Genomic DNA, 25,163 nt, shown 5'->3' with positions numbered 1-25,163 from the left:
ATAGCTCGCCCGTTCCAACAGGTGAGAAAAACTCCCCACATACGTAAATCAGAGGTTGCATGGTCGTCTAATGTAATACTTGACGTGTCTGAGGTAAATTTTGGAAATAGGGATAGTAGGTGTGAAATAAAAGATCTGCCCTGGGGAATGATTCTAATTGCAAAGTTGAGCGATCCCAGCAATGATTGCAGTTCTTTCTTGGTGCAACAACCTTGCCATAGGTAGTGTTCAATGCTTGCCAGGATACGCTCAATTTCTTCATGAGGGAGGCTAGCCTGCATGTGTACGGTGTCCAGTTGTATCCCCAAAAATTGCATCTGGGTGTCGGGCCCCAATGTCTTGATTGGGGAGACTGGGATAGTGAGTGATTCAAACAACGCCAACATGTGTTTTAAACTCGTTGGTGGAAGTGTGTTGTTCTCAATCGTGAGGAAATCATCTAAATAGTGAATAACTGAGGGGCATTTACACACATTTAGTAACAACCAACATAAAGCTTCTGCAAATGTGTCAAAAATACGTAGGCTGCTTTTGGAGCCAAAAGTGAGACGGGTGAAGAAATAATATAACCCTTGCCATTTAATGCCGTGAAGGTGCCAAAGTGCAGGGTGCATGGGAAGTAATTTGCAGGCATTCACTACATCCGTTTTACTTAACCATGCCCCTGTGCCTGCTTTAATGATAGCACCAATGGCATGGTCGATAGTGGCGTAATGTAGTGAAAACTCTTCAGAAGGTATGAGAGAATTTAGGCTAGGGACCGTGGAGGAATGTGGTGCAGATAAATCAATGATCAGCCTAGGTTTAAGTGAGTTTTTTCCCGTGACAATCTCAATGGGATTTGTTCTCCAAGAAGTGAAGGGTGGTGAAAGGAAAGGACCCAGCAAGAACCCTAGGTTCACCTCGGTCATGATGAGTTTATGTACCAGCTGTGGGTCATCTAGTGTGGATAGTAGGTTGTCACATTCCAGTGTGCCTGTAGGTAAATGTATCAACCCTGTGTGAAAGCCCTCCGACAGTCCTGTTATGAGATAGTCACTGAAATGTCGTGACGGGTGTAGATGTAGCAAAATGGTGAATAAGCTGAGGTTCACGCATGTGAGATAGGGTTTAGGGAAAGCTTTATTTGGGCACATTGTCCTGGAATGGGCCCTAAAACAGTGTGAACATACATGCATCAATCTGCAAGAGCTAAAACCACAATTGCCTGCATTAAAATTATTACACACTTGGGATTTGCCTAAAAAGACAATATCCCTTCCCAGTTTATCTTTCAAACCTTTAGTAGGTCTTTGGAGGTTTGTTGCTGATTGGTTTTGCTCGACCTCAGGCGTATTCGGGCAGAAATTAGTGCTGTGTGTTGCTGATGAGCACACTGCACAAGTTGGGGGTCTGAGGCCTGCAAAGTGCCTGCAGAATAGCTCAGTGTCCAACTTATTCCAATGTATGCTTTAATTGAATTGAGCCAGAGCTGCAGCCACCTTTGCAGAGAAGGAACGGTGGTAATCGTAAAACACAGCACCACCGTATTTGTGCCCCAGATCCACCATCTTGTGCATGTAAGCATCCATCTCTGCTCTTTTCCCGGGGTAAACAGTGCAGTATACATCTCTATAAATCCCAAACCCCAATACAAATTCGGGGATGGTCCATTTTTTGTTCAGCCGAGGGTCTCTAGCCCTTAGTACTACCGAAATGTCCCCATATGCAAAGGTCCTGTTCTCTATGACATCCTGGGAGGCAATGAGCAATGACACCAGATTAACATCCTTGCCCTCCAGAATGTCCTTTTTAAGGTGAGCTGGGACCATATGCGAGGGATCAATAGACTCTATAATTGCCGTAGCTGCCAGGGTATTACCGGGCAAGGTATTAGTGAGAGGATGAGTGGTGACTGTTGTGTTTGTAGTGGACTGACTAGCACCACCGGCCTCCAATTTGTCCAGCCTGTCACTTATTGTGCCAATGGATGCCATAAGGGAAGTCATCATAGCATCAAAAGCTGGTAATTGGGTCCCGCTAGGGCCTTCCCCTGCCTCGGGGTTGTCGGTGGTAGTGTTCAGTAGCCTAAACAACTCCGCCTTCCTAGCCGTAGCTGGGAAAGGGATGCAGCGTCTTCTGAGTTCTGCTGTGAGACGTGGTATGGTCCATGATATAAGAGATGCAGGGCTATTCACATCTGTACCAGGATTAGGGGTGGCAGGCCTGGCAGGTGTGCTAGGTAGTGATAGTTCCTCAGGGATATCTGGAGTTAGTGACATAACTGAAATTATAAAATTTATATAATCAGTCGTATGTAATGGGTTTGTGAGTGGGTACTGGTGGGCTAGCTAAATACCAAGCGGTGAAACGATTAAGCTTTTGAGCGTGACAGATGAGTCCCTGCTAGTTGCCAAGCGGCTTGAGAGGCACTATCTATGCGTGGGCCCGAGGGGAAGTTTGAGGCCACCGAACGTTGTGGCGGGGTGTTTTTCCTCTCGGTGTCAATTAAAGCATAAGAAAGAATGTGAGTGACAGGTGAGGCCCTCTCTTTGCATTATTGCGAGGCGGCTAGCTATAATTTGGCCCGAGGGGCGTAGTACCTCCGAGTATGAGGATGGGGATGTTGGCCTCGCGGGACCACTAGCCTATGGATTAAGACCAGAAGAATTTACCTAATTGGGCCACATAACCTAGGACCAGTACCCCTTAAAGCATAGAAGTAATGGGTTCTGGCATAGTACCTGATATGTGAGTCAGGCCGAGCTCTCAATGAAGAGGTAAACAATGACTGTGATAGTATCGAGTAATTGACCTGTGGGTATAAGATGATATATAAATTTCTGAATATAAGGTAGTGGTTTGGCCAGATCATGGGCCCTAAAACCAGAACCTACCCGACACTCTGCAGAGGGGATTTAACCGAGAGAAAGTGACGGCTTCCTTGCTTGTAAAAGCTACCGTCCAATGAATGATAACCTAGAAGAGTAAATTACACACTTAACTAATTTCATATGTATTGTTGGCCTTTACATGAATCATATTTAAATTCCAACCAACCTAGAAAGTAAATGCAATTGATACAGATGTCAGAATTCACAAATCCTAGTACGACCCCCTGGTAAGGAAAACCTGTGGGAAAATGTCAGGGAAATCAGGACACCAATCTAGGTTAGAACATTTATATGTTTTTAGTAGAATTTATGAGTGACTGTAATATCGTTTGTGGCCAGTAGGGGTGAAATTCCCCTGGAGAACTGGTTGAAAATTGTGCTTATTTCGTGAGTAGTTGCACGAACTAGATGGAGTACAGATACATACGAATAAATGCATTTAATTATAATTTGAACCGAAAAGAAATTGCTATGTGTATAACCGAATGCTGGCGTTCGTTAATTTAAGTGATATGAACATTTCTGAGTGGCTAAGGGAATTTAGCCGAGCGGCGTGCTGTATTTAAACAAAAAAGTACTGAACGCGGGTTGAAACGAACGGGGCTCCGTCGTGTGAAGCCGGGAAGTTTGCAGCGGTTGCTTTACGGCGGGCCTAACTTACGGTTTTTGCGGCGGCAAGTACCGAACGAGCTGTGCGGACGCCGGTGGCGTGAAGGAGAGCCAGGAGGGCACCGGACCACCCAGCAGAGCACCGGACCAGGAGACCACGAGGAACAGGTAAGGAAAAATCCAAGATGGCGGTCTGAACCGGAAGTAAACGTTTCAGACTCACCAGACCATTAACGGTAAGGTGGGAGTGGATTGGCAGCCCTTTTAAAGGGAAACCAAGCCCCTCCCACAACTACAGGCCAAGCCTTCAAATATATATATATATATATATATATATATATATATGTATATTTCATATAATTTTTATTTATTTATATATACATATATATATATATATATATATATATTAACATCAAAATACAGTTATAATAAAATTACATATATATATAAACATATCTTTTGTAATTTTTTAAAATTATTTTTAAATATTTTTATTTATTTTTAATTAATATTTTTTACAATATACAATATATATAGTTAATATATACATATATTATATATACATGTATATACACGTGCAATTTTACTCTAAGTGTAATTTTATATTATTATATGTATATATTATTAAAAAAATACACTTAGTAGGACGTTATATAATAAAAAAATACACTTAGTAGGACTTTATATATAAGATCTTATATATAACGTCCTACTAAGTGTATTTTTTATTAATATATACATATATTAATATAAAATTACACTTAGAGTAAAATTACACATGTATATATAATATATGTATATATTAACTATATATATTGTATATTATAAAAAATATTAATTAAAAATAAATAATAATAATTTTAAAAATTACAAAAGATTATATGTATACATATATGTAATTTTATTATAACTGTATTTTGATATTAATATATATATATGTATATATAAATAAATAAAAATTATACGAAATATACATATGTCCATATACATAATTACATAAATAATTTCATAAATATACACGTAGACTTCAAATATATAAATACGTATATATATTGAAATTCTACGTGTATATTTATGTTATATTTTTGCATAAGTAATTTTATTGATTGCAATTTGGGGGACCTGCCTGACAACCCAGGCCAAAGTCCAGAGAATTTAATTTGCTAGCACTGTGTTTAACCCTGTAACTTTCCAAGACACCCTGAAACCTGTACATGGGGGGTACTGTTTTACTCTGTAGACTTTGCTGAACACAAATATTAGTGTTTCAAAATAGTAAAAAATATTACAGTGATGATATTGTCAGTGAAAATGAAGTTTTTTGTATTTTCCACACACAAACGGCAATTTTACTGATGATATCATTGTTGCAATACGTTTTACTGCTTTGAAATGGTCACATCACCAAAAAGACTCCCAAAACCACATGAGCCCCATTGCAGCTGGCCAGCTACACCATACCTCCAAACTTTTCAAACTGACAAATAGGGACATTTAACCTTAGCTGTGTGAGTTGGTGTTGTGATCAGGTCATTTAGAGAAACCACAAACTATCTTATTTACACAGACTGATGTCTGAACTTGTTTGCTGTAGTTTAAAGGCACATTACTGGAAGTATTAATGCTGTGGAGTGCCAGTATAATTGCAGACACGCCAATAATATTGAACTCCTGCAAAAGTCGGATAGAAGGATATGGGCTCAAAAATAGGGACTTTCCCGCCTAAATAGGGACAGTTTGAAGGTACACGGCTCATAGTTAGAATGCTGGCAACACACATAAAAAACTACTTTTGTAAGCGAAATGTCACACGGGGGGGTGGGGGGGGGAGGGGAGAGGAGCGGTGGCTTAAATATGGAAATACGATCTTGCTCCAAATATGACATGTAACCAATAAATCACTTCTTCAACATTCAAGTCTGAATTCTGAGCAAGGCAGGCATTAAATAAAGCTATGAACAAAGAAGAACCCACCCTAACACATTCATTCGGTAGAACTCTTAGAACATTGCTCTGTTCTGCAACATATACGATGTTGGATTACTGGTATCCTAACCCTCTGGGAGGATCGTTAAAAAACAAGGGTGTATTCTTCTGACTGGATGATGGAGTAAAACTCCCAAAATACTCTTGATTTAGAGAATATTGTGGAATTTATTTCTGCAAACTTACAATTTACCAAAATAAATAAAAAAAAAACAATAAGGGAACAATGCCCTTTTAAGTGCAATATGATAAAACCCAATACCTCATGATGTCCTGCAATGGTAGCTATGTGCAGGGCAGTAAGGGCTCCATACCCCACCTGCTGAATATCAGCGCCCCCATGCAACAATGCAGTCAGTAGCTCCGCGTTATCCTGAAAATTGAAACATTAAAATTAGATTTAATAATAAACACCAAACATTTGAGGAATGCACTACAATTCTCATTGTAAAACAAATGAATGGCGCTTCTTCAATTGTGTATTAGTGCCAAAAAAAAATGCAAAACTGATATATCAAAGGGTTCCCCAACACTCAAAAGAATATTAAGCAATAATAAAAAATATATACCAGTTAAACTCTTGTGTCACAGTGCAAAACAAGTGAAAACAAATAAATGTAAATATATACTTAGTAAAATTGTTAGTGCAAAGAAGCTTAACCCCTTAAGGACCAAACTTCTGGAATAAAAGGGAATCATGAAATGTGACACATGTCATGTGTCCTTAAGGGGTTAAAAGACAAAATAAAAAAAAATAGAAAAAAAATATATATTATAAATAAGATATATATATTAACATTTATATTTGTTTGCACTTGGTTTCCACTGTGACACAAGGGTTTAACTGGTATATAGTTTTTTATGTATTGTTTCTAATTCTCACTGTGTTGTTAGCTAATTCTTTTTGTCACCTATACAAATTCAAACTTTTACAACAGGCAGATTAAGGAAGGATTGGTAGATACATAGGTACATAGGTATATAACTTTTGTAATGTTTTAAAGAAGCATTCTTTAGTGGTTATTGTGCCAAGGGTCCTCTGGAATTCTATATTCGCAAAAAGTAAAAGTGTTAGGATTTAGCACGGTTCCCTGGTTTCTTGCAGGCCAGGTCCACTTCAGTGATATAACTTAAAGGAACACGAGCATGTATTCCTTAACCTGTAGTGTTAAAAACTCTATTTATCCCCTCTTGCTCTCCTTAAATAAGTTAAAAACTCACCGTATTTCCAGCGCTGCGCCGGTCTGACCACAGCACTTACCCAAGAAGCACTTCTAGTAGCCACTGGAGGTGTTACTAGTCTTCAATGTAAACTCTGCCTTTATTACATTAAAACATTTCCTGGTACTGACTATACTCACCAGATCACCTACATTAAGCTGTAGTTGTTCTGGTAAATATAGTGTCCCTTCCTTTTTCAATGTATTCCATCTGAAGATTAACAGAATTGATAAATCCTTGAAGAGGGTTTGGATTTTGAGTACATGTGGGGCCCAGGAAAGCATCAAACCATTCATAACTGTTTGAATCTTAACCGTGGCCAAAAGACTTCTGGCACCACTTTAGTAGGTATAGTCCTCAGAGTAGCCCTATGTATCAAAACACTACATCTTAATGTAGACATTTTGCGTATAGTTCCTGTGTCTGCAGTTGAAGAAATGTAAGAATGTTATTTGTGAGGCAATGTTTGTCATCCTCTATTGGTTGTCAATTAGAAATCAATCAAACAATCAATCAGACAGCCACTAGAGGCATTTCTTTATAAAGATGTCCGGTTATTGAAAGTCATTACATTTGGTGCCACTAAATGGTTTGAAAGCATCAATGATGAGATCACAAAATATTAAAATGTGCATAAATTCTGAAATAAATGAAAAAAACAATTGTATCTTTAAAAACACAACTTAGGGTGTGTTTTTTAAATGAATTTATATTTATTTCATTTCTTCAGTTCTTTTACTACAGGAGTGGCAAAATGGTAAATCTCTGCCTGTTGTAGAACTACTCTTGTTGAATAGCAAAGCTTGCTGTCTATTGTAGTTCTGGAGTTACACATTTTGGCCTTAACCGCTTCATCTTCTTTTAACTCCTAACAATAATTACTGACAAAATATTAATTTAGCAACAAAACTAGAGAGAATGCAAATCAAATAAACAAATCCGGTTTGAACTGATATGTACTTAGCAAAATGCAAAAGTGGAATTTTCAGCAAACATTGACAGATCACAGAGAATGTCTATTTCAGAGATGTGACACTGACACGAATGAATAATTATCTTCGCTCCTGTGATGCATATTACTGTTCAGTCAATGTATCTCTAATGGGAGAAAAGATGATTTAATCCAAACAAAACAGATAAAGAGAAAATACAGCTAGAATCGAAATCGTTCTGTAATAAGGGTTATTCACTAAGGTGAGAATTGTCTAAAATTCAAAGTGAATTTCAAATTTTAGACCAAAGCAGCTGAACTGGAAAAATAGCTTTTGTATTTGTCTGTGTATATTGTATGTTCTCCACTAATTGTACAGCACTGCGAAATCTGTTGGTAATAATAATAAGTAATAATAATAATAATAATCATCTATTCAACCATTGGGGGCAGGGCCGGATTAACATAGAGGCTGATGGAGTTGAAGCTCCAGGCCCATGGAATAAGCCCATTGCAAAAAAAATAAAAAATAAATAAATAAATATATATATATATATATATATATATTTTTATTTTTATTTTTTTTACTACTCTTCAAATGTGGATGCAGGGAAACAAAACTTGTGTGGACTGGCTGACAATGAAATTAGTTAACGTAAAGCTGACTTTGCGTACTATGCAAATGCCCCTTGCAGCTTCAGTCTCTCTAACTCTGTGGCATGTACCCTTTCTTTTACCAGAGACATAACCAGAAATCACAGGGCCCCAGTGCAAAAAATGCCCTGGGGCCCACCCATATGTCTACCCCCACCCCATATATCCCTGCCCCCCCACACATCCCCGTCTCCCACACATCCCCGCCCTCCTCCATACATGCAGACAAACAGATCCACATGCAGACACACATACAGGCACACATATATGTAGACACACATACACACACAATCACAGACACACACATACATACAAACATATACACATACACATAAACACACACACATACATACAGACACACACACGCATACACATACATACAGACATACAAACACACACATGTACATACAGACATGCAAACACACACACATACATACAGAGACACATACATACAGACACACACATACACACAGACAAACACACACACACACACACATACATACAGACACACATACATACACATACACACAGAGACACACACACACACACATAGAGAAATGTCAAAATGTCACCCTCCTGTTTCCAACCTTTTAGGTGCAGGAGGGTGACTTCCCTGGAGTCCAGTGTTGGCTCAGGCTGATGGGAGTCAGAGTTCCCACTCTGACTCCCTCTTCTCCTTCCTCCCGCGCGGCTCCCGGTGGTTGCAGGGAGGAGTGACCGGGGCAGTCACTTCCTCCCTGCACTCTGATGTCATCACAGGGGGCCCGTGCTGCAACACGGGCCCCCTGTGCCGCAACACTGACCGGACCTCCTGGAAATTCATTTCCATCAGGTGGCCCTAACAGCATGAGCCACCCGAAAGGCCCCTTAAAGCCGGGGCTGCAACACATGGCTAGTGGGCACCCGGTAGCAGGGGTCCACAAAGCTGCCGGGCCCCCTGGAGTGAGGGGCCCGGTTGCAGCTGCGACCCCTGTGACCGCGGTAGTTCCACCACTGCTGAGTACATACACCTTTTCTCTGTCCAGACATTATAACAGGAGCCTGCTAGTAAGAAGGCTAGAAGAGGACCAGCGAGTGCTAGGGGATAGTAGTTACAAAGAATGGAGTGAGCACAGTATGCCTTAAGTTGGCAAGCCTGCATGATTGGCAGGCAGCCTGACATGCATTCACGCCAGGTTGACCTTCTCATTCCTCGGGCAGATTTTTTGGGGAGATGTTTGCCCGTTTTGATGGCTCTGGTTACGTAATTTGCATCAGTGGCCCGCCCTTTTATCCCGTCCAATGAAATCCTGCTTCACCGGACACTGCTGTTAGGGGGTATGGATTTACTTGAGATGAAAGCAAGAGATTAGCATAGGGTATGTGTTTTCTTAAAGCTATATCCTGTGAGTTTCCCTCCAGCGCCACCTCCACCACATACATGACGATTGGAAGGTATGACTGTTTTAGTGTTTTCTGTCGATACGATCCCTATAATTTCAGAGTGCACACTGTTGGTAAATGAGGGTAAACGGCAGGGTATTGTGATGAGGTTTGTGTGATTTCTGGTTGTCTTAGTCTGGGCAGAGGAAGTGAAGCACCCTGGATTGGAGAGACATCACCAGCTGCAAGAAGCAGAAGGAAAGATAGTGACAGGAGATGTGAGTGTATATTATATGCATGGGGTCTAGGATGAGAACGATTGTGGGTAGGAGAGAGGGAGCAGAAAAGCGGGACAAGTGGTAGTAATGTCAGGATAGAGGGACTGGATGCAAACATCGGGACTGTCCCACTGAAACCAGGAAAGCTGTGAATCATGTGATAGCAAGGTGCAGGGTGATGAAAAAAAAAATCGGTATTAAAAGTATTATTAAAGGGACACTATAGTCACCAGAACAACTACAGCTTTTTGAATTTGTTCTGGTGAGTAGAAGCATTACCTTCAGGCTTTTTGCTGTAAACACTGTCTTTTCAGAGAAATTGCAGTGTTTTCATTACAGCCTAGTGATAACTTCACTGGCCACTCCTCAGGTGGCTGTTAGAGATCCTTCCTGGGTCATGGCTGCCTAAAATGCATCCAAACATTCAGTATCTCCACCCTCTGCATGCATACACTGAAATTTCCTCATAGAGATTCATTGATTCAGTTCATCTCTATGAGGAGATGCTGATTGGTCAGGGCTGTGTTTGAATCATGCTGGCTCTGCCCCTGATCTGCCGCTTTGTCAGTCTCAGCCAATCTTATGGGGAAGCTTCAGGCTTGAATACAGTCAGATTTTGCAATATTTATGGAGGCATGAGGGGCCCAGGGGAGCTAGATGGTGGTTTTAACACTACAGGGTCAGGAATACATGTTTGTGTTCCTGACCCTATAGTCATCCTTTAAGTGTTTTGATTTATGACAGTAATGTTTGTAACAGAATAAGCATTCTCAAACACAGCTGCAGACTGATTTGGAAATACCTCTGAAGGTGGTACATAAACAATTTTATATATTTTAAAATGGCATATCTAAAATATATAAACAATGATAATGTTCTGCTTCTTTCCTATACCAAATAATATCAAAAGAACATTGGAAATGCACTCAGCTGCCTATTAACCACAAGGTGCTTAACCAAAAGGAGTTTGGCACAACCTCCATGCAGTAATCCAACAAAGTAGATCTGGGAACAGCAATGTTTCAACCCCTATCCATAGTCTTTATTAAGCAAACACACAATATACAAAGTGCATATAAATAGCAGGAACAATTAACAAAACAATGAAGATAATTATAAAGATAAGTACCTACACTCATGCCCCGACACTGAAAAAAACTAAACATTCCTTCAGGAGATTACAAGCAAAACCGTCAGATCTGGGGGTCATAGGCCAGTCAAGCGCTTAGGACAGAAATCCGAGTGATATAATAATAAATTAAATACAAAGAATAGAGAATAATTAGAAGCCACAGAGTAGAAGGCTAATCTACACTTTGTACATTGTGTGTTTGCTTGATAAAGACCTCAGATAGAGGTCAAACGTCTAAAAGTTATCTTTCTCCTTCATCCCAGAATATTGCCAATCTGTGAGAAGGATTATTGGAAAGAATACAGTTTACACTCTTTATTTATTTTCCTCCAATATTTCTGATTGATATATATTGCATATTTACTGTATATGTGCCTGGTATATATATTGTTTTCTGATTCTAAGGCAACATTACATTCATGTACATGTTATGACTTTATTTTGCATGCTAGTCATACATTCCATTTTTGGGAATATATGTTAATAAACATAACTTTGAACGTTATAAAACCCAACTACTTGTGCATTTTTAACAGTGAAAGGGCAAAGGTCATTATATCATCAATTTGACTTTAAAGGGACACTATAGTCACCAAAACAACTTTAGCTTAATGAAGCACTTTTGGGGTATAGATCATGCCCCTGCAATATCATTGTTCAATTATCTGCCATTTAGAAGTTAATTGACTTTTGTTTCTGTTTATGCAGTCCTAGCCACACCTCCCCTGGCTGTGACTGGCACATTCTGTATAAAAACAAAATGGTTAATTTTCTATCAGGTGTTACATACTTTATACATTTTTATCTCCTGCTCTGTAAATTGAACTATAATCACAAACAGTAGGCTCATACAAGGTCTAGCAAGCTCTTAACAAAGCAGGAGATAAGAAATTCTAAATTAAACATGATTTGCAATAAAGGAAGTATAAACATTAGATGACTCTTTACAAAAAGTGTTCAGGAAGGCTGTATAAGCACAGTGATTTAACTTCTAAATGTCAGGGGATTGAGCAGTGAAATTGCAGGGGCATGATTTACACACCAAAACTGCTTTATTAAGTTAAAGTTGTTTTGGTGACTATAGTGCCCCTTTAATAGTGTGCTCTGGTCAGCAAACAGGAAGTTGTACTTACTACCGTCCCAATTTAGATAACGTAAAGATAAAATAGCAGAATAGGGAAACAAGGTAAAAAAATGACTTTTGCTGTGTTTTTCTCCAAAATGTTCCTATTGTTTATATTTTTATTGGAGGTAGATAAGGCAGGGACAACGATATAACAACTACCATGTCTACAGAGTATCACTATCTCATTAGTTGCATGTACAAAACATTGGACTATAAAAGCTAGACTTGTACAATTTATTTCGCAACAAATCTAATTTCATCCAAAATTCAACTGACAATTCGGAGTCTGAATTTGTGCAACGTCATGAAAACGAATGGATCCATAACGAATCGAATCAGATCCATTAGTTTTGATAAGTATAGCAAATTAAGGAGTTATCTACTAAACAACTGAAAGAGATGAATTAGGAAAAGGGCTCTTCTGCTGTTTAGTAGATAGCTCCCTAATGTTGTATCCTTAAATAGAGCATTCCGAATTAGGTATAGCAAATTAGGGATTTATCTATTAAACGGCTGAAAGATCAAAAAAGATTTTCTTAATTTTGGGATTGCCATATTTAAGCATATCAAATTAGGGCACTGTTTAGCAGATAGCTCCCTTATTTGGTATCCTTAAATATGGCAAAAATGAAAACGAAATGTGCAAATTAACAAAGCAAATGTTTTCACGTTTAACATCTATAATAACATTATATTTTTTTGGATCTTTGTATTTTGTTACTAACAAAAATAGATACTGGACTTGATCAAGTGCATCACCTTGCTTTATAATTTGTATGCTACACTATTTTTACTTACTTTGTAAGCAGCCATGTGGAGCGCAGTAAATCCATGTTTTGTGAGCCTGGAAGGGCGTAATCCTTTAAGCATGAGGGTTCGAATATGTGCTTTAGTACCTGCGCAAAGAAAACAAGTGTAGAAATCTTGTCTTACATGTTTGTCAAAGATCTTTGCTCTCAGTATCCAATAAAATATTCTATCCTAATATGAAGCTATTTAATTGTAAGGAACTAATTAAAGTGATACTTTAAGCCAGTGTTTCCCATCTAATCTTCAAGACCCACCAACAATCCATTTATGGTCAGTATCTCCACTAGAATAAAACAGGGAACTACATAGATCCAGGATTGTTGGTGGGCCATGAGAACTGGTTGTGGAACCACTGTTCTAAGTAGTTTTGTTATGTAGCTCATGCCCCATGCAGTCTCACTGCTTAGTTCTCTGAATTGTTAAGTTAAATCACTTTAGTTTCTGTTTATGGTCCTAGTCACACCTCTCCTTGCTGTGACATACGCAGCCTCTTTGAAACAAAAAAAAGGTTATATTTTCAATCAGATCTTACAGCACAGTATGTTTATTTTAGAAATTATTATCTCCTGCTCTGTTACATAGTTACATGAACTTTAATTTAATTGAACTTTAATTACACACAAGTCTGTTGAAGGCAATTAACAGAGCAGGTCACCTCATTTTCATTACTGTCTTTTTCACAGTTGCATAAACAAAGTGATTTAACTCCTAATTGGCAGAGACTTGAGCAGTGAGACTGTAGGTTCTCAATATATACACCAAAACTATTTCATAAAGCTCAAGTTGTTTTGTTATTTGGAGTGTCCCTTTAATAATGAGAAAATTCAGTCATTTTAGGATAGATAGTCAGATTGATAGACAGAAAGAGAGATAGACAGGATAGATAGATAGATAGATAGACAGACAGACAGACAGATAGATAGATAGATCGATAGATAGATAGATAGATAGATAGATAGATCGATAGATCGATAGATAGATAGATAGATAGATAGATCGATAGATAGATAGATAGATAGATAGATATTGCTCTGTATTTCAAAATAAAGTTAATTCAAATATACCACATTTACTTACTTTAATATGTGTTCTGATACTGGTACTCATTGTGTTAAGACACACTATTTTTGGCAGAGAGTGAGTCAGTAACTGTCTCCAACTAAGCCATTTCCCTGACTTTAACCCTATCCCCCCAGGCCCTGTCATGAATTTAAATGTATTTTGCATTACAAAGTAATGCAAAACAAAATGTATCCAATAAACCGTACACACTTTCCCCTTTGTTCTTCACGTCGCAGGCAAATTCATTTCATGGCAGAGGGACTACAATGCATCATACACTGTGCATACATTTATATGGCTAGACGTGCAAGCAGGAAGGACAACAGGGAGAGGAGGAAGAGTTCAAAATACACTGAAAGGCTCAAGCATAGGCTGGTTTCGGCTAAGCAACATGTGTGCATTATGCCTGTATACATACTTCTCAACACTGGGAGGTGTCACCAATAATACAACTTGCCTCCCGGGGGAGTTGTCAATGATGCAACTTGCACCACTTATGAGGACTATAATTAGTGAGCCTCGCCCAGAAAGTAGGCAGGTCTACCTACTCAAGGGGCATGCCAACCTTGTGTCAAGCACACCAGGCTGACAGACAGCCTCCTAACTTACCTCCTGCATACAGGACCATCGGGAGAGACCTGCTGCAGAGCTGTGCTGCCCAACAACAGTTCCTTGGTATGCATGTTGAACACCTAGGAACAAAATCAGGACAGTGGGCCAAATTCCAAAATAGGGACCATCATGTCAAAAGTGAGATAGCAAAAGTGAGCTTGCAGAAGATTTTTTTTACCTTATATGGCATTTTTGGGACTCTGTTAATTCCTGGTAAATATTCATAAGCACGGGGGGGTTTATTACTTTTTCCTATTTATGTCACACCCGTGTTTTATGACCATAAAATAGCATCTAAGTATACGCACAATTCATGAAATTCATGAAAAGCATGCATGTTTTACTTTTCATTATCTTACCATGAACTAAATCCCGAGAAGATTTTAAAGAATTGATGATAATGGAAAAACAGTTAAAGTAAGTCTAAATACACTGATTTCCTGAACAAATACGGAAAATTACACTGCAGGAATTTACTGGATGCCTTCATTGTGCAGCTATGTACCAGAGGGAACTCTTACTAATTCCAGAATGTTAAGGATGGTGCGAAATTTATAGAACGAAAACTAGGAAACGAAATAAAAGATACAATAAGCTATTTAAAAAGGTGCTAAACTGAGAAGGAATGAGAAAGTTTGAAATAGCAGTTCTTTCCTCCTATTCCATTTGAATAACAAGATTGGGTCTGCTTAGTCTACCATTAAATTTATTTATTTGTTATTCATTTATTTTTTAAAGTATACGAAGTGCAGTATTTTTTTTTGTTAAGTCATATACTCACCGCCGCAGATGCAGCATAAATGAAGGAGCGAGAGACCATTTTCTGTTCGATAGTTTAAATTGACTTTGCCGAAAGATTCATCTGAGCTACAAAATAGATTTTACAGTTGATCACACAGACGTTTTCATCAGTTCTGGATATTTTGCTGGTGAATATTAATCAGAATCATACAATATGAGATTACATAGAAATAAGGTTTTGTGATCAAGTTGGTTGAGGGTCTGCGAATAATGCTCGCTACAGATAAGACAAGATGAAGTATTGTTTAGGTTTCAAACATCAAGCATGCAGTAGTCACAATGTAATCGTCAAACCTGAATAAAAATACTAGGTGCTTAACACTTGCGTTAAAACGAATTGCGCACCGTTTCTTGGCAAAGAAAATGTTAAGAGAAATTTGTTCTCAACTTTATCATTATTTTTCAACACAGAATCTTGATTTATGCTCATTATATTGCAGTTTCCCAGCATTATAGGATAAAGTTTCCCGTTGCTCCAAAGAGCATTTTTTGAACATTATAGAAGAGTTTTGCTGAACAGAGAAACCTTGGGAAGAATTTTATACGGTGAAAACATGGTAAGAGGCATTTAATACATTTATTAAACTGAGAATTTGGAGAATTAACAAATGGATTTTCATTACGGACAGCCAGATTTTGGCCGATTGGGTGATTATTCCCAAACTCCAAGCCAAAATGTTGATGAATCTTGAACTAACCGAACCGCACAATGGATGAGCATACTCATGTTGGTTCGTGATTCAGAATTCTGCCTGTTACACCAAAAAAAAAAAAGAGATGATTAATGGGGAAAAGAAAATCAAGGGAGAAGTGACCAATAGAGGGAAAAAGAGAAATAGCAAAAAAAAAATCTAAATAAATCTAGATTTAGATTATTATATATTATACATTTAATACATATATAATGTATACATATAGCTTTTTTTTCCACTGTGTCCTGTGTTTCCCTCTGTTGGTACTTTTTCTTACTTGATCTTATTCTGTGAACCAAATGGTGGGAAAATGCTCCTATCGGTATACTGCAAAATATATACATAATATTTTGTAGTACACTGACTGGTTCCTTTTTGCACCTTTTTGGTTTATCTGATTAATTATTTTTTTTATTACAAAATTCAGATGAGTTTAACTACCGAATGGCTGAAATTTATATTTTCGCTGTGCAAGTTTTATAACAAGACAATTTTAGGTCATGATTGTCCATTGCAAATATACTTTCAGCTTGAACACCACCCCCATCCCCCCCAACCCCCCCTAACTTTCTTGTCCTGTACAGCACTCTCTGCATGGTTCTAGGCCCCTGGGGACAGTTTCCTGGTATCCACAAAAAATAGGACATCAGGGAGCAAAGCTGAGACGGCAGGACAGAACCATAAAATATGTACTTTGACCAAAATCGGGACAGCTTGGAGGCCTGAGCTCAGCTAAGTGGTCTACTTTTACTTTCTTTCCTAATTCTTCAATACAGCTTTTTTTTCTCAAAATTCTGGTGGAGTTTGGTTGTGTATTTCTATCATTTAGTTCATTCTGAAATCATCCTGAACTCTAGTCTAAATTCAAGGTAATATTGGGAATAATTAGGACTGTTGTCCAAAGGCCCCTGAATACTGCCATAGAGGTCATTTGAACTTTAGTAAATAAACCCGATAAATTCAATAATCCCATTATTTTCAGGAGTCAGGTTTAAGATAGTGATGGGCAGTCGACTTGCTATAAATCAATAGCAACTTTCTTTTAACTTGAATCCAACAAACAGTGTGAGTTGGTCACGATACATGACTTTGTAACTTATTCTACATTAGTGACTAGCTGACCTAGAAATTATTCACTAGCTTCACTATCCAGTTGAATCTTTGTGAATATGTCCCATATATTTAGTTAATAGTCTTTAGAGAACACACAGACTCGTGGGTTTTCATCAAATTGTCTATTCTTGGCTTTCATCTGTTAAGTCTTATGATAATTCACAACAACCCATTGCTTTGTAAATAAATCTAAATAAATGATTTGTGGTATGCCTCTCCTTGTCAGGAAGCAATGTTCAGACCGTGTTAGGCTGCCAACTGCACCATTGCTAATGGGAATAATATCTCACTGACATAATTAGGTTCCAATTATCTATGAAAGCCAGCCAATTCTTACGGATATTTCTGATAAATGCTGCATACTTGCACATGTTGTGGTTAAGATCAAGGTAATTGTAAATTGTAACAAACTTGTTGTGATGATAAAGTGTTGTTTGTATAATAAAGAACATTTGACAAAATGGGAATTTATTCTCCCAGACTCACAAAAAAAGAGTCATGCCAAGGTTTTATGTAGGCTGTGCATTAAGCTCTCTTTTACCCAGAGAGTTTTGAGATGAGAAAGGATTATTTTTTTAGCCTTTTATTTAATTTCTTTCTTGTTCCCATCAGTGGAATGCTAGAAAACACTATGTTTGAGGTACTTAAACCTCGTAGAGACTAATCTTCCACAAAAGGTCACCTCTAAAGGCTCTTCCTAATAATTGCCTCCTCAAAAGTTGGTAGTCTTGGAAACCTACATCTTTGTAAGCTACTTTTCCCATAATGGTCAGAGAGCCATTAGAGTAGCCAGATAAAGGTCATCTTGGTTATATAATGACAGAGTGGAATTTAACTAAGCCAAAACAATGGAACTTCATTGTCCTATATCCCCGAAATGGCATAAAAAACTTTAAAAAAAAGGCTTAAAAGAAAGGGGAAGATAATCATTACCTGAAAACCAATTTAAGTTTTGTTTGTTCTATATCTTTAATCTTGAGATCATCCTCCAACCTTTCGGTAATAACGGTGTAAGCCTCACTAACTTTTTTCTTCCACTCATCTACAACAGCAAGAAAAAAAACAACAACATTAAAATGGTGCCCTTTTCCACACCAAGACAGAATAAGTGAAATATTATGCCATGTGAAAAGTAAGTCTAACATGTAATGTGGAGAACTTCACTTGTTTATAAAAAATATACTACACAGTAATGAATTTGGTGCCAGTAGTCCCCTGGCACTCCTCATTGTCATTAGTTAAACCAATTTAGAACCGTTTGCTGGGGTCGGCTAGGTCCCACCTCCACTACAATGAACAGATAGTCAGAAGATCATAATGAGTGCAGTGCTAGCTTGCTGACTTAGAGTTTCAGCTGATCACTCTCAGCTAATGAGCTAAGCCCTACACTGCCAGTGATGAAACCGGGAAGAGTCTCCTGAAGCTGTTTTTTTTTTTTTTTTAGTATTTTAATATCATAATAAAATAATTGATCAGGTCACTGAAATCATTTTACAGTTAATGATTGGGCTGCCAAAACAATGCCCTGACAGGAATGTTTAAGATGTAGACTACATGGTGAAAAACTTTGTTTTGTTTTGTACGAATCGATTTGTCTGAAAAAAAAAAAAATGTTTAATTTGGTATTTTGGCCTAGGATGAATTCCATTCTGTAAAAATGATTTAGACGAATTAAAAGGGTGTAGAAACGGGCTAATCGGTGTACTGCAAAATATGAATATTAGGTAGATATTTCACAGTAAACCAATAGGATATTTTCAAACCATTTCGTTAGTGAGAAGAAGTCACCAATAGAGGACAAGAGGAGGAACAATAAAATCATCCATATTTATATATTATATGTTTATTAGATTGATAAAGTATAAATATAGATTTTTTGCTGATCTTACTTTTTTCCCCCTTTACTGGTCACTTCTCATTAGATCTGTCAATTAAATCAACATTTATTGGATGTTCCATCACCATAAATCAATCATCTCTTTTGTTTTGGCACCACACGAATCATGAATCTAACAAAATGGTGTTGTCCATTGTCCATTTAATTTGTTACGTGATTCATCCACATAGTGTTTCAGAGTTCGGGATTTTGGACAAAAGGCTGATTGCCGAAAATTCGAACGAATCGCTATTCGTTTAAAAACCCAATGCACAAGTCTATAAAGGACCATCTGTGTAGATTATGGATCCTAACAACCATGATAACTGCTGCTCTATGTAAATGAGGATTGGATGCACTGCTTTGAGTGATATTAATTCTTTCCTCATGCTAGCAAAGATTATAATTGAACAGCACTCCGAGTCTTGAAGACTAACCTCTTAAACAGGACGAAGAAGTCAACAAAATTAAATCTGAACCAGCACATGTCCCTAAATCAGCTACTTTTACAACTTTGGCAATGTTGCCTTCAGTTCTGCTATTTGGTTGGCAGCATGCCATAGTGACTAACCCCCTATAACATACGGTAGTTTAGACACCAATGAACAAATTATAGTTAAGTTCTGCATATATATGTGACCTGCATTTTACATGGGAATAACTGAGGATCATGGTAAATGTAGCTCCCAAACATCTGCAGTGCTAAACTATTTTTCCAAAGGCCCTGATGCTTTGTCTACAAAAACATTCTACGTGCTTTAAGATGACTAAAGAACTACAAAAAAATTTATCAAGAGGACTATACATTGAATTGTAAAAAAAAAATAACAGCTTACCAGTGCAGGTCTGTGTTTGCCTAGATTTATAATTTCCCATTTGTTATGAATGCCTTCTTTGTTTCAGCCAAGTTCACTCTGTAATATGATTCTGAGTACAAAGAAGACCGTTCCAACTGCTAAAGTACACTTTGATAGTCCCTTGCTAAAAATAAACTCTCCGCCAAATGGAATGTCAAGCAACAATGACGCGGAACAGCTACAATGTTCTACCGAGTGTGAAACAATGACGATAACTAATCAGTTTATGTAAAATCCACTGCCGAGCAGAACTTAAAATTGACTCAATTGCTCGTTATTTGCATTCGCCAAAGAGAAAAATAATGATCAGTATTCACAGAGAATTTCTGACACAAATTTTATTTAGGGTAATAAATACCACATGCGTGTCACTTCGGAAAGGCAGAACAAGGATTTTTATCAACTGTTGCAATTAATCTATAGATCATTCGGTTTAATAACTGGCCTACTTTCTGTTCATTTAATGACATGGTAAAATACTATACACAAGGGATGGGCTTATGTTTTTCAATCAGTAGAACTTGTTCCAGATTTAAGCTCTGAAAAATTCTGCAGCTAGATTTCAGCTTGCTTCATCATGGAGATATTATTAATAATGATATCAATGTATAATATATGAAGTATAAATGCAATATTTCTGGAAAGAATAATGCTCTTACATGAAGGTAGCTTGTCCATATTATAAAAATAATATATAGCTAGTATTTCTAGTAATTGGTATTATAACAGCAGGGGTCCTGGGGCAACCCAGTTACCAAGTCCATTCTTCAATAATTAAAATGTTGTATGCACATATTAGCAATGTATGTGTATATGTGGGATTTGAGTATCAGACTCATATAGTGGCATATGCATGTAGGTTACCACAGGACCAGATTGACATAGGGGCTGATGGAGCTCAAGCTCCAGGCCCATGCAATAAGCCCATTGTTAAAAAAAATAATAATAATAATTATAAATATATACACTGAACAAAATTATAAATGCAAAACTTTTGTGTTGCCCCCATTTTGATGATCTGAACTCAAAGATCTAAGACTTTTCTATGTACACAAAAGGTCTATTTCTCTCAAATGTTGTTCACAAATCTGTCTAAATCTGTGTTAGTGAGCACTTCTCCTTTGCCGAGATAATCCATCCACCTCACAGGTGTGGCATATCAAGATGCTGATTAGACAGCATGATTATTGCAAAGGTGTGCCTTACGCTGGGCGCAATAAAAAGCCACTCTAAAATGTGCAGTTTTATTACACAGCACAATTCCACAGATGTAGCAAGTTTTGGCTCTGGTGGACATTCCTGCAGTCAGCATGCCAATTGCACGTTCCCTCAAAACTTGCAACATCTGTGGCATTGTGCGGTGTAATAAAACTGCACATTTTAGAGTGGCTTTTTATTGCGCCCAGTGTAAGGCACACCTTTGCAATAATCATGCTGTCTAATCAGCATCTTGATATACCACACCTGTGAGGTGGATGGATTATCTCAACAAAGGAGAAGTGCTCACTAACACAGATTTCGACAGACTTGTGAAAAATATTTGAGAGAAATAGGCCCTTTGTGTACATAGAAAAAGTATTAGATCTTTGAGTTCAGCTCTAGAAAAATAAGGGCAAAAACAAAAGTGTTGCCTTTATAATTGTGTTCAGTATATATATATATATATTACTGCTCTTCACATGCTCTTGCTTTGAGCAGAGGGAATTAAGTATGGATACATAAAAAGGATGAAGGGGAACAAAACTTGTGTGGACTGGCTGACAATGAAATTAGTTAAAGTAAATCTGACATTGTGCACTGTGCATGTGCTCTTGCTGCTTCAGTCTCTCTAACACTGTGGCATGTCCCCTTTCCTCGACACTCACTACATCCACAATTTCTCTGCCACTAACAGCATACCCGGAGCTTCTGCCTGCTATTAAGAAGGTAAGGAGAAAGACAGAAACATAGAATGTGACGGCAGATAAGAACCATTCGGACAATCTAGTCTGCCCAAGGAGAGTAGTGGAGAGTAGTGGACAAGTGAGTCCCCAGAAAGCATAGAGCGAGCACTTCATTATATCCAAGTTCAGGGTGCTGTCTGCATAATATGCCTTAGTTGGCCAGACTGCATGATTGGCATGAGGCCTAACATACATTCAGGCCAGGTTGACCTTCCTACTCTTTGGGCTGGCCCGCCCTCTTTTTTGGGTATGTCCGGCCCTTCGGGCAGTGCCAGTTATGTCATTTGCGTCACTTTTACCATGCCCACTGAAGTCCTGCTTCAACTGATGCTGCTGTAAGGGGTTATGGATTTTATTGAGAGATATAAGCAAGAGATTAGCATAGGGTATGTGTGTTCTTCTAGTTGCATCTTGTAAGTTTCCCTCCAGCACCACCTCTACCGGATACATGTCACGTGGGAGGTATATCTGATTTAGTGTTCTCTGTCGATAAGATTCTGTAATTAGCCCCATCATAATTGTCATCACCAGGCCCAGTGGGCTCTCAATTCAGCCCTGGGTTACCACAAAATTGCTGTAATCTGCTACATACCATTGTCTATGCTTCAATCAAAAGGGAAAGCTCCAGATACCACTAAAAGAGGACATCACCAAACACGTGCTAGTCATCACTAAATCCAGATGAACCAACATTAGACCTATCATAAACCTACAATATGCCTGCATACTTAAAATGGCTCTGAGTAACTACTGAGCAACATAGAACACTTGCTAGATGAAGGTAAGCATGCCACTCTAATGTGTATGTATCTTTCTACAGTCCTTACAGTCACCTTTGTCCATGGAACAATCATGAGACATGTAAAGACACTAATAGGTATCAAGTAGCAAGCGTTAAGGAAAGTCACTTCCTCCTGACCAACGGCATCTTTAAGTGAACACAGGAGGCAAAATTATGTCAGGCACTAAGGGAACAAGTGGTGTCAAGCAAAGATCATCATTATCACCACTAATGTTTAATCAGAAGCTCTGCGTGAGGTTTTAAACAAATATTAAGGCATATTCTTTCACTTATACACTGTTGACACTCAGAAGGACAATGGAGTGTCTTTGGAGCACAGAAAACTGTCTCATTTTTCTCCAGATTTTTTTTACTTTAATCTTCAATCACTAATTTTAATAAACTCCTCATCATTTTCATACTTGCCCATCGTTCATGCCTTACTTGTCATCACCAATTTATTTCCCAATCATTTATTCCTTGCTGCCTCCTTTATGTTCATGACATGAATTCCTTCAGTCTACATTATCACATATTTTGCACCCCCATCCTGTAGACAATTTTGAGACCCTCTCCGTATTTGGTTATTTGAGGTATTGCAAAATAGAACCTGTTCTAAAAGATTATCTTAGAAATGTATTCCTGTACACCATTAGCAATGGCAAATAAATTGGCCCATTATGAGACACATTTTGAGATCTTTGTAAAAAATGTTCTTTATTTTTCATCTATCAAGAAAAAACAAAACATTAATATGGAGGCAAACCCACCTACATATTAGCTAGACTACCACTGCCCAGCTTGCTAACCAAGATAATTTGTTTGGACAGGATATGTTTACCGATTGGCTGAAATGTTCATGTTAGAATGTCATGTTTCAATTCAGCTATTGTTTCTTCAAACATTCTGTGCATGTAGGAGTAATTTGGAGATATTGCGATGGAGGTGTTTAATATCCCTAGGGCTGCACTGTTCCTATGGAACTCTCTTCCCTCTCCATTTCTTTTAAAAAAGAATTGAAAACTCTTTTAGGAAATCATATCAATTCAACTGTTAATAGCGTTCCCTTCCCACACATTGGTAACCCACCTTGTTTTATCTCCTGCAACTGAGTTGTCTGAAGAACTATGCCTTCTTTGTAGGGTGTTCTAGCAACCGACTTTTCCTATACATTATTATAAATAATAATAACAAATAAACAGTTGAAGGAGCCACGCAATGTTTTCTATGATGCCTATTACGCTAGTTATAAAAAAAATCATAATTCCTTGACATAACTACAGCCCATTAACCACCCTCATTGCATCTAAATACTCGTATAAGATGTCTTCTTCAGCAATAAATGCAGAAAACATGATTACTGCAGTTTGCTATTGTTACATTTTAAGTATGTTAATAAAATGTTATTTATGCCTCTCATTTGTATTTTAATATTTTTATATATACTTTTTTTGGGGGGGGGGGGAGAGGCGGGGGGGGGGAGCTCTACTGTATTTATCGGATGTTGTTCGGTGCTGGGCAGAGCTTATCAGAAGTGTTTACATTTACACACAGCTTCACATCTGAAAGATTTTCTACCAAGTAAATTCCACAGAACAGCATTAACGTGAAAAGGACACAAACCGGGAGAAACATTTGTTACTTCGCTGTTATTAGGTTGATTAAATAAATTAATTACCTGCTGACTGGCTATTACAATTATCACAGCTCTACTTCCTCAAACCACTAATCTGCACAAGCACCTTCTTAATGAAAACCTGGCTGCCATTTTACAGGTAATCCATCAAATCATATTAAAGTGACACGAGAGTGGCAGGCTATTTTGCTGCAATTAGAATATTTTTTAAATACTTTATGAGAGCCCAGCTCTGTCAGGTACAATCATTCTTATAAACTCACTAGACTATTTTTTTTTTTAATGCTACACTTTCTCACCAACTTAATTCTTTTAGAGATATCGCCATAATTTATATCCCAAACAATATTCACAAGAAAGCTGCTGCCAGGTTTTTAAAGAACTTTGAACACCTCGTAAGCTTTTTTTTCTGCATACTTTATAGTCAGTCCACTTCCTCCGAGCCTACAATACCCAAGGACCCTTTCGGGACTCCCTTTCATCACGTGTCTTGGCAGGTCCTGAATTTCAAATTAATAACATACCTTTTTCAATCCCTGCTAACTCTTCCCCATACATTGTTGAGCTGTTCCTAGCCCTTTGATATTTTTTTTTAAACATATATATGCATAAATTCTATTCAGTTCACCCGTATTAACATTTGTGATCACATGAATATGATGTCATTTTTCTAAATATCCTGTTTGCTACCTTATATAACCCAGAACGCTAGGTTTTAGTGTAATTCCACTTGATACATCCTTTTTAAGGAGAAGCTTGTGATGGATTAATACTTGTATTAGTTTTAATTGTTTTATAGCAGCAACAT

General features: G+C 37.8%; 1 protein-coding gene across 2 annotated transcripts in view; it reads right to left on the bottom strand.

Moving 5' to 3' along the window:
- TNNI3K (TNNI3 interacting kinase) overlaps positions 1-20,076 on the bottom strand; it is a 203,524-nt gene extending 183,448 nt beyond the window's left edge. The window contains exons 1-5 of one of the 2 annotated variants that reach the window (XM_063427225.1): positions 19,975-20,076; positions 18,196-18,304; positions 15,438-15,523; positions 12,971-13,068; positions 5,731-5,841 (exon numbers count right to left, since the gene is read on the bottom strand). In XM_063427225.1, coding sequence (XP_063283295.1) covers positions 5,731-5,841; positions 12,971-13,068; positions 15,438-15,523; positions 18,196-18,304; positions 19,975-20,014 — 444 coding nt within the window. In that variant the 5' untranslated portion in view covers positions 20,015-20,076. The remainder of the gene's footprint in view (positions 1-5,730; positions 5,842-12,970; positions 13,069-15,437; positions 15,524-18,195; positions 18,305-19,974) is intronic. The other variant, XM_063427226.1, reaches the window with a different exon arrangement.
- Between the last annotated feature and the right edge of the window lie 5,087 nt (positions 20,077-25,163).

This window comes from Pelobates fuscus, chromosome 7, assembly GCF_036172605.1.
Source record: "Pelobates fuscus isolate aPelFus1 chromosome 7, aPelFus1.pri, whole genome shotgun sequence".
Lineage (NCBI taxonomy): Eukaryota > Metazoa > Chordata > Amphibia > Anura > Pelobatidae > Pelobates > Pelobates fuscus.
The sequence above is the reverse complement of the archived record's forward strand: the minus strand, read 5'-3'. Positions and strand labels throughout refer to the sequence as shown.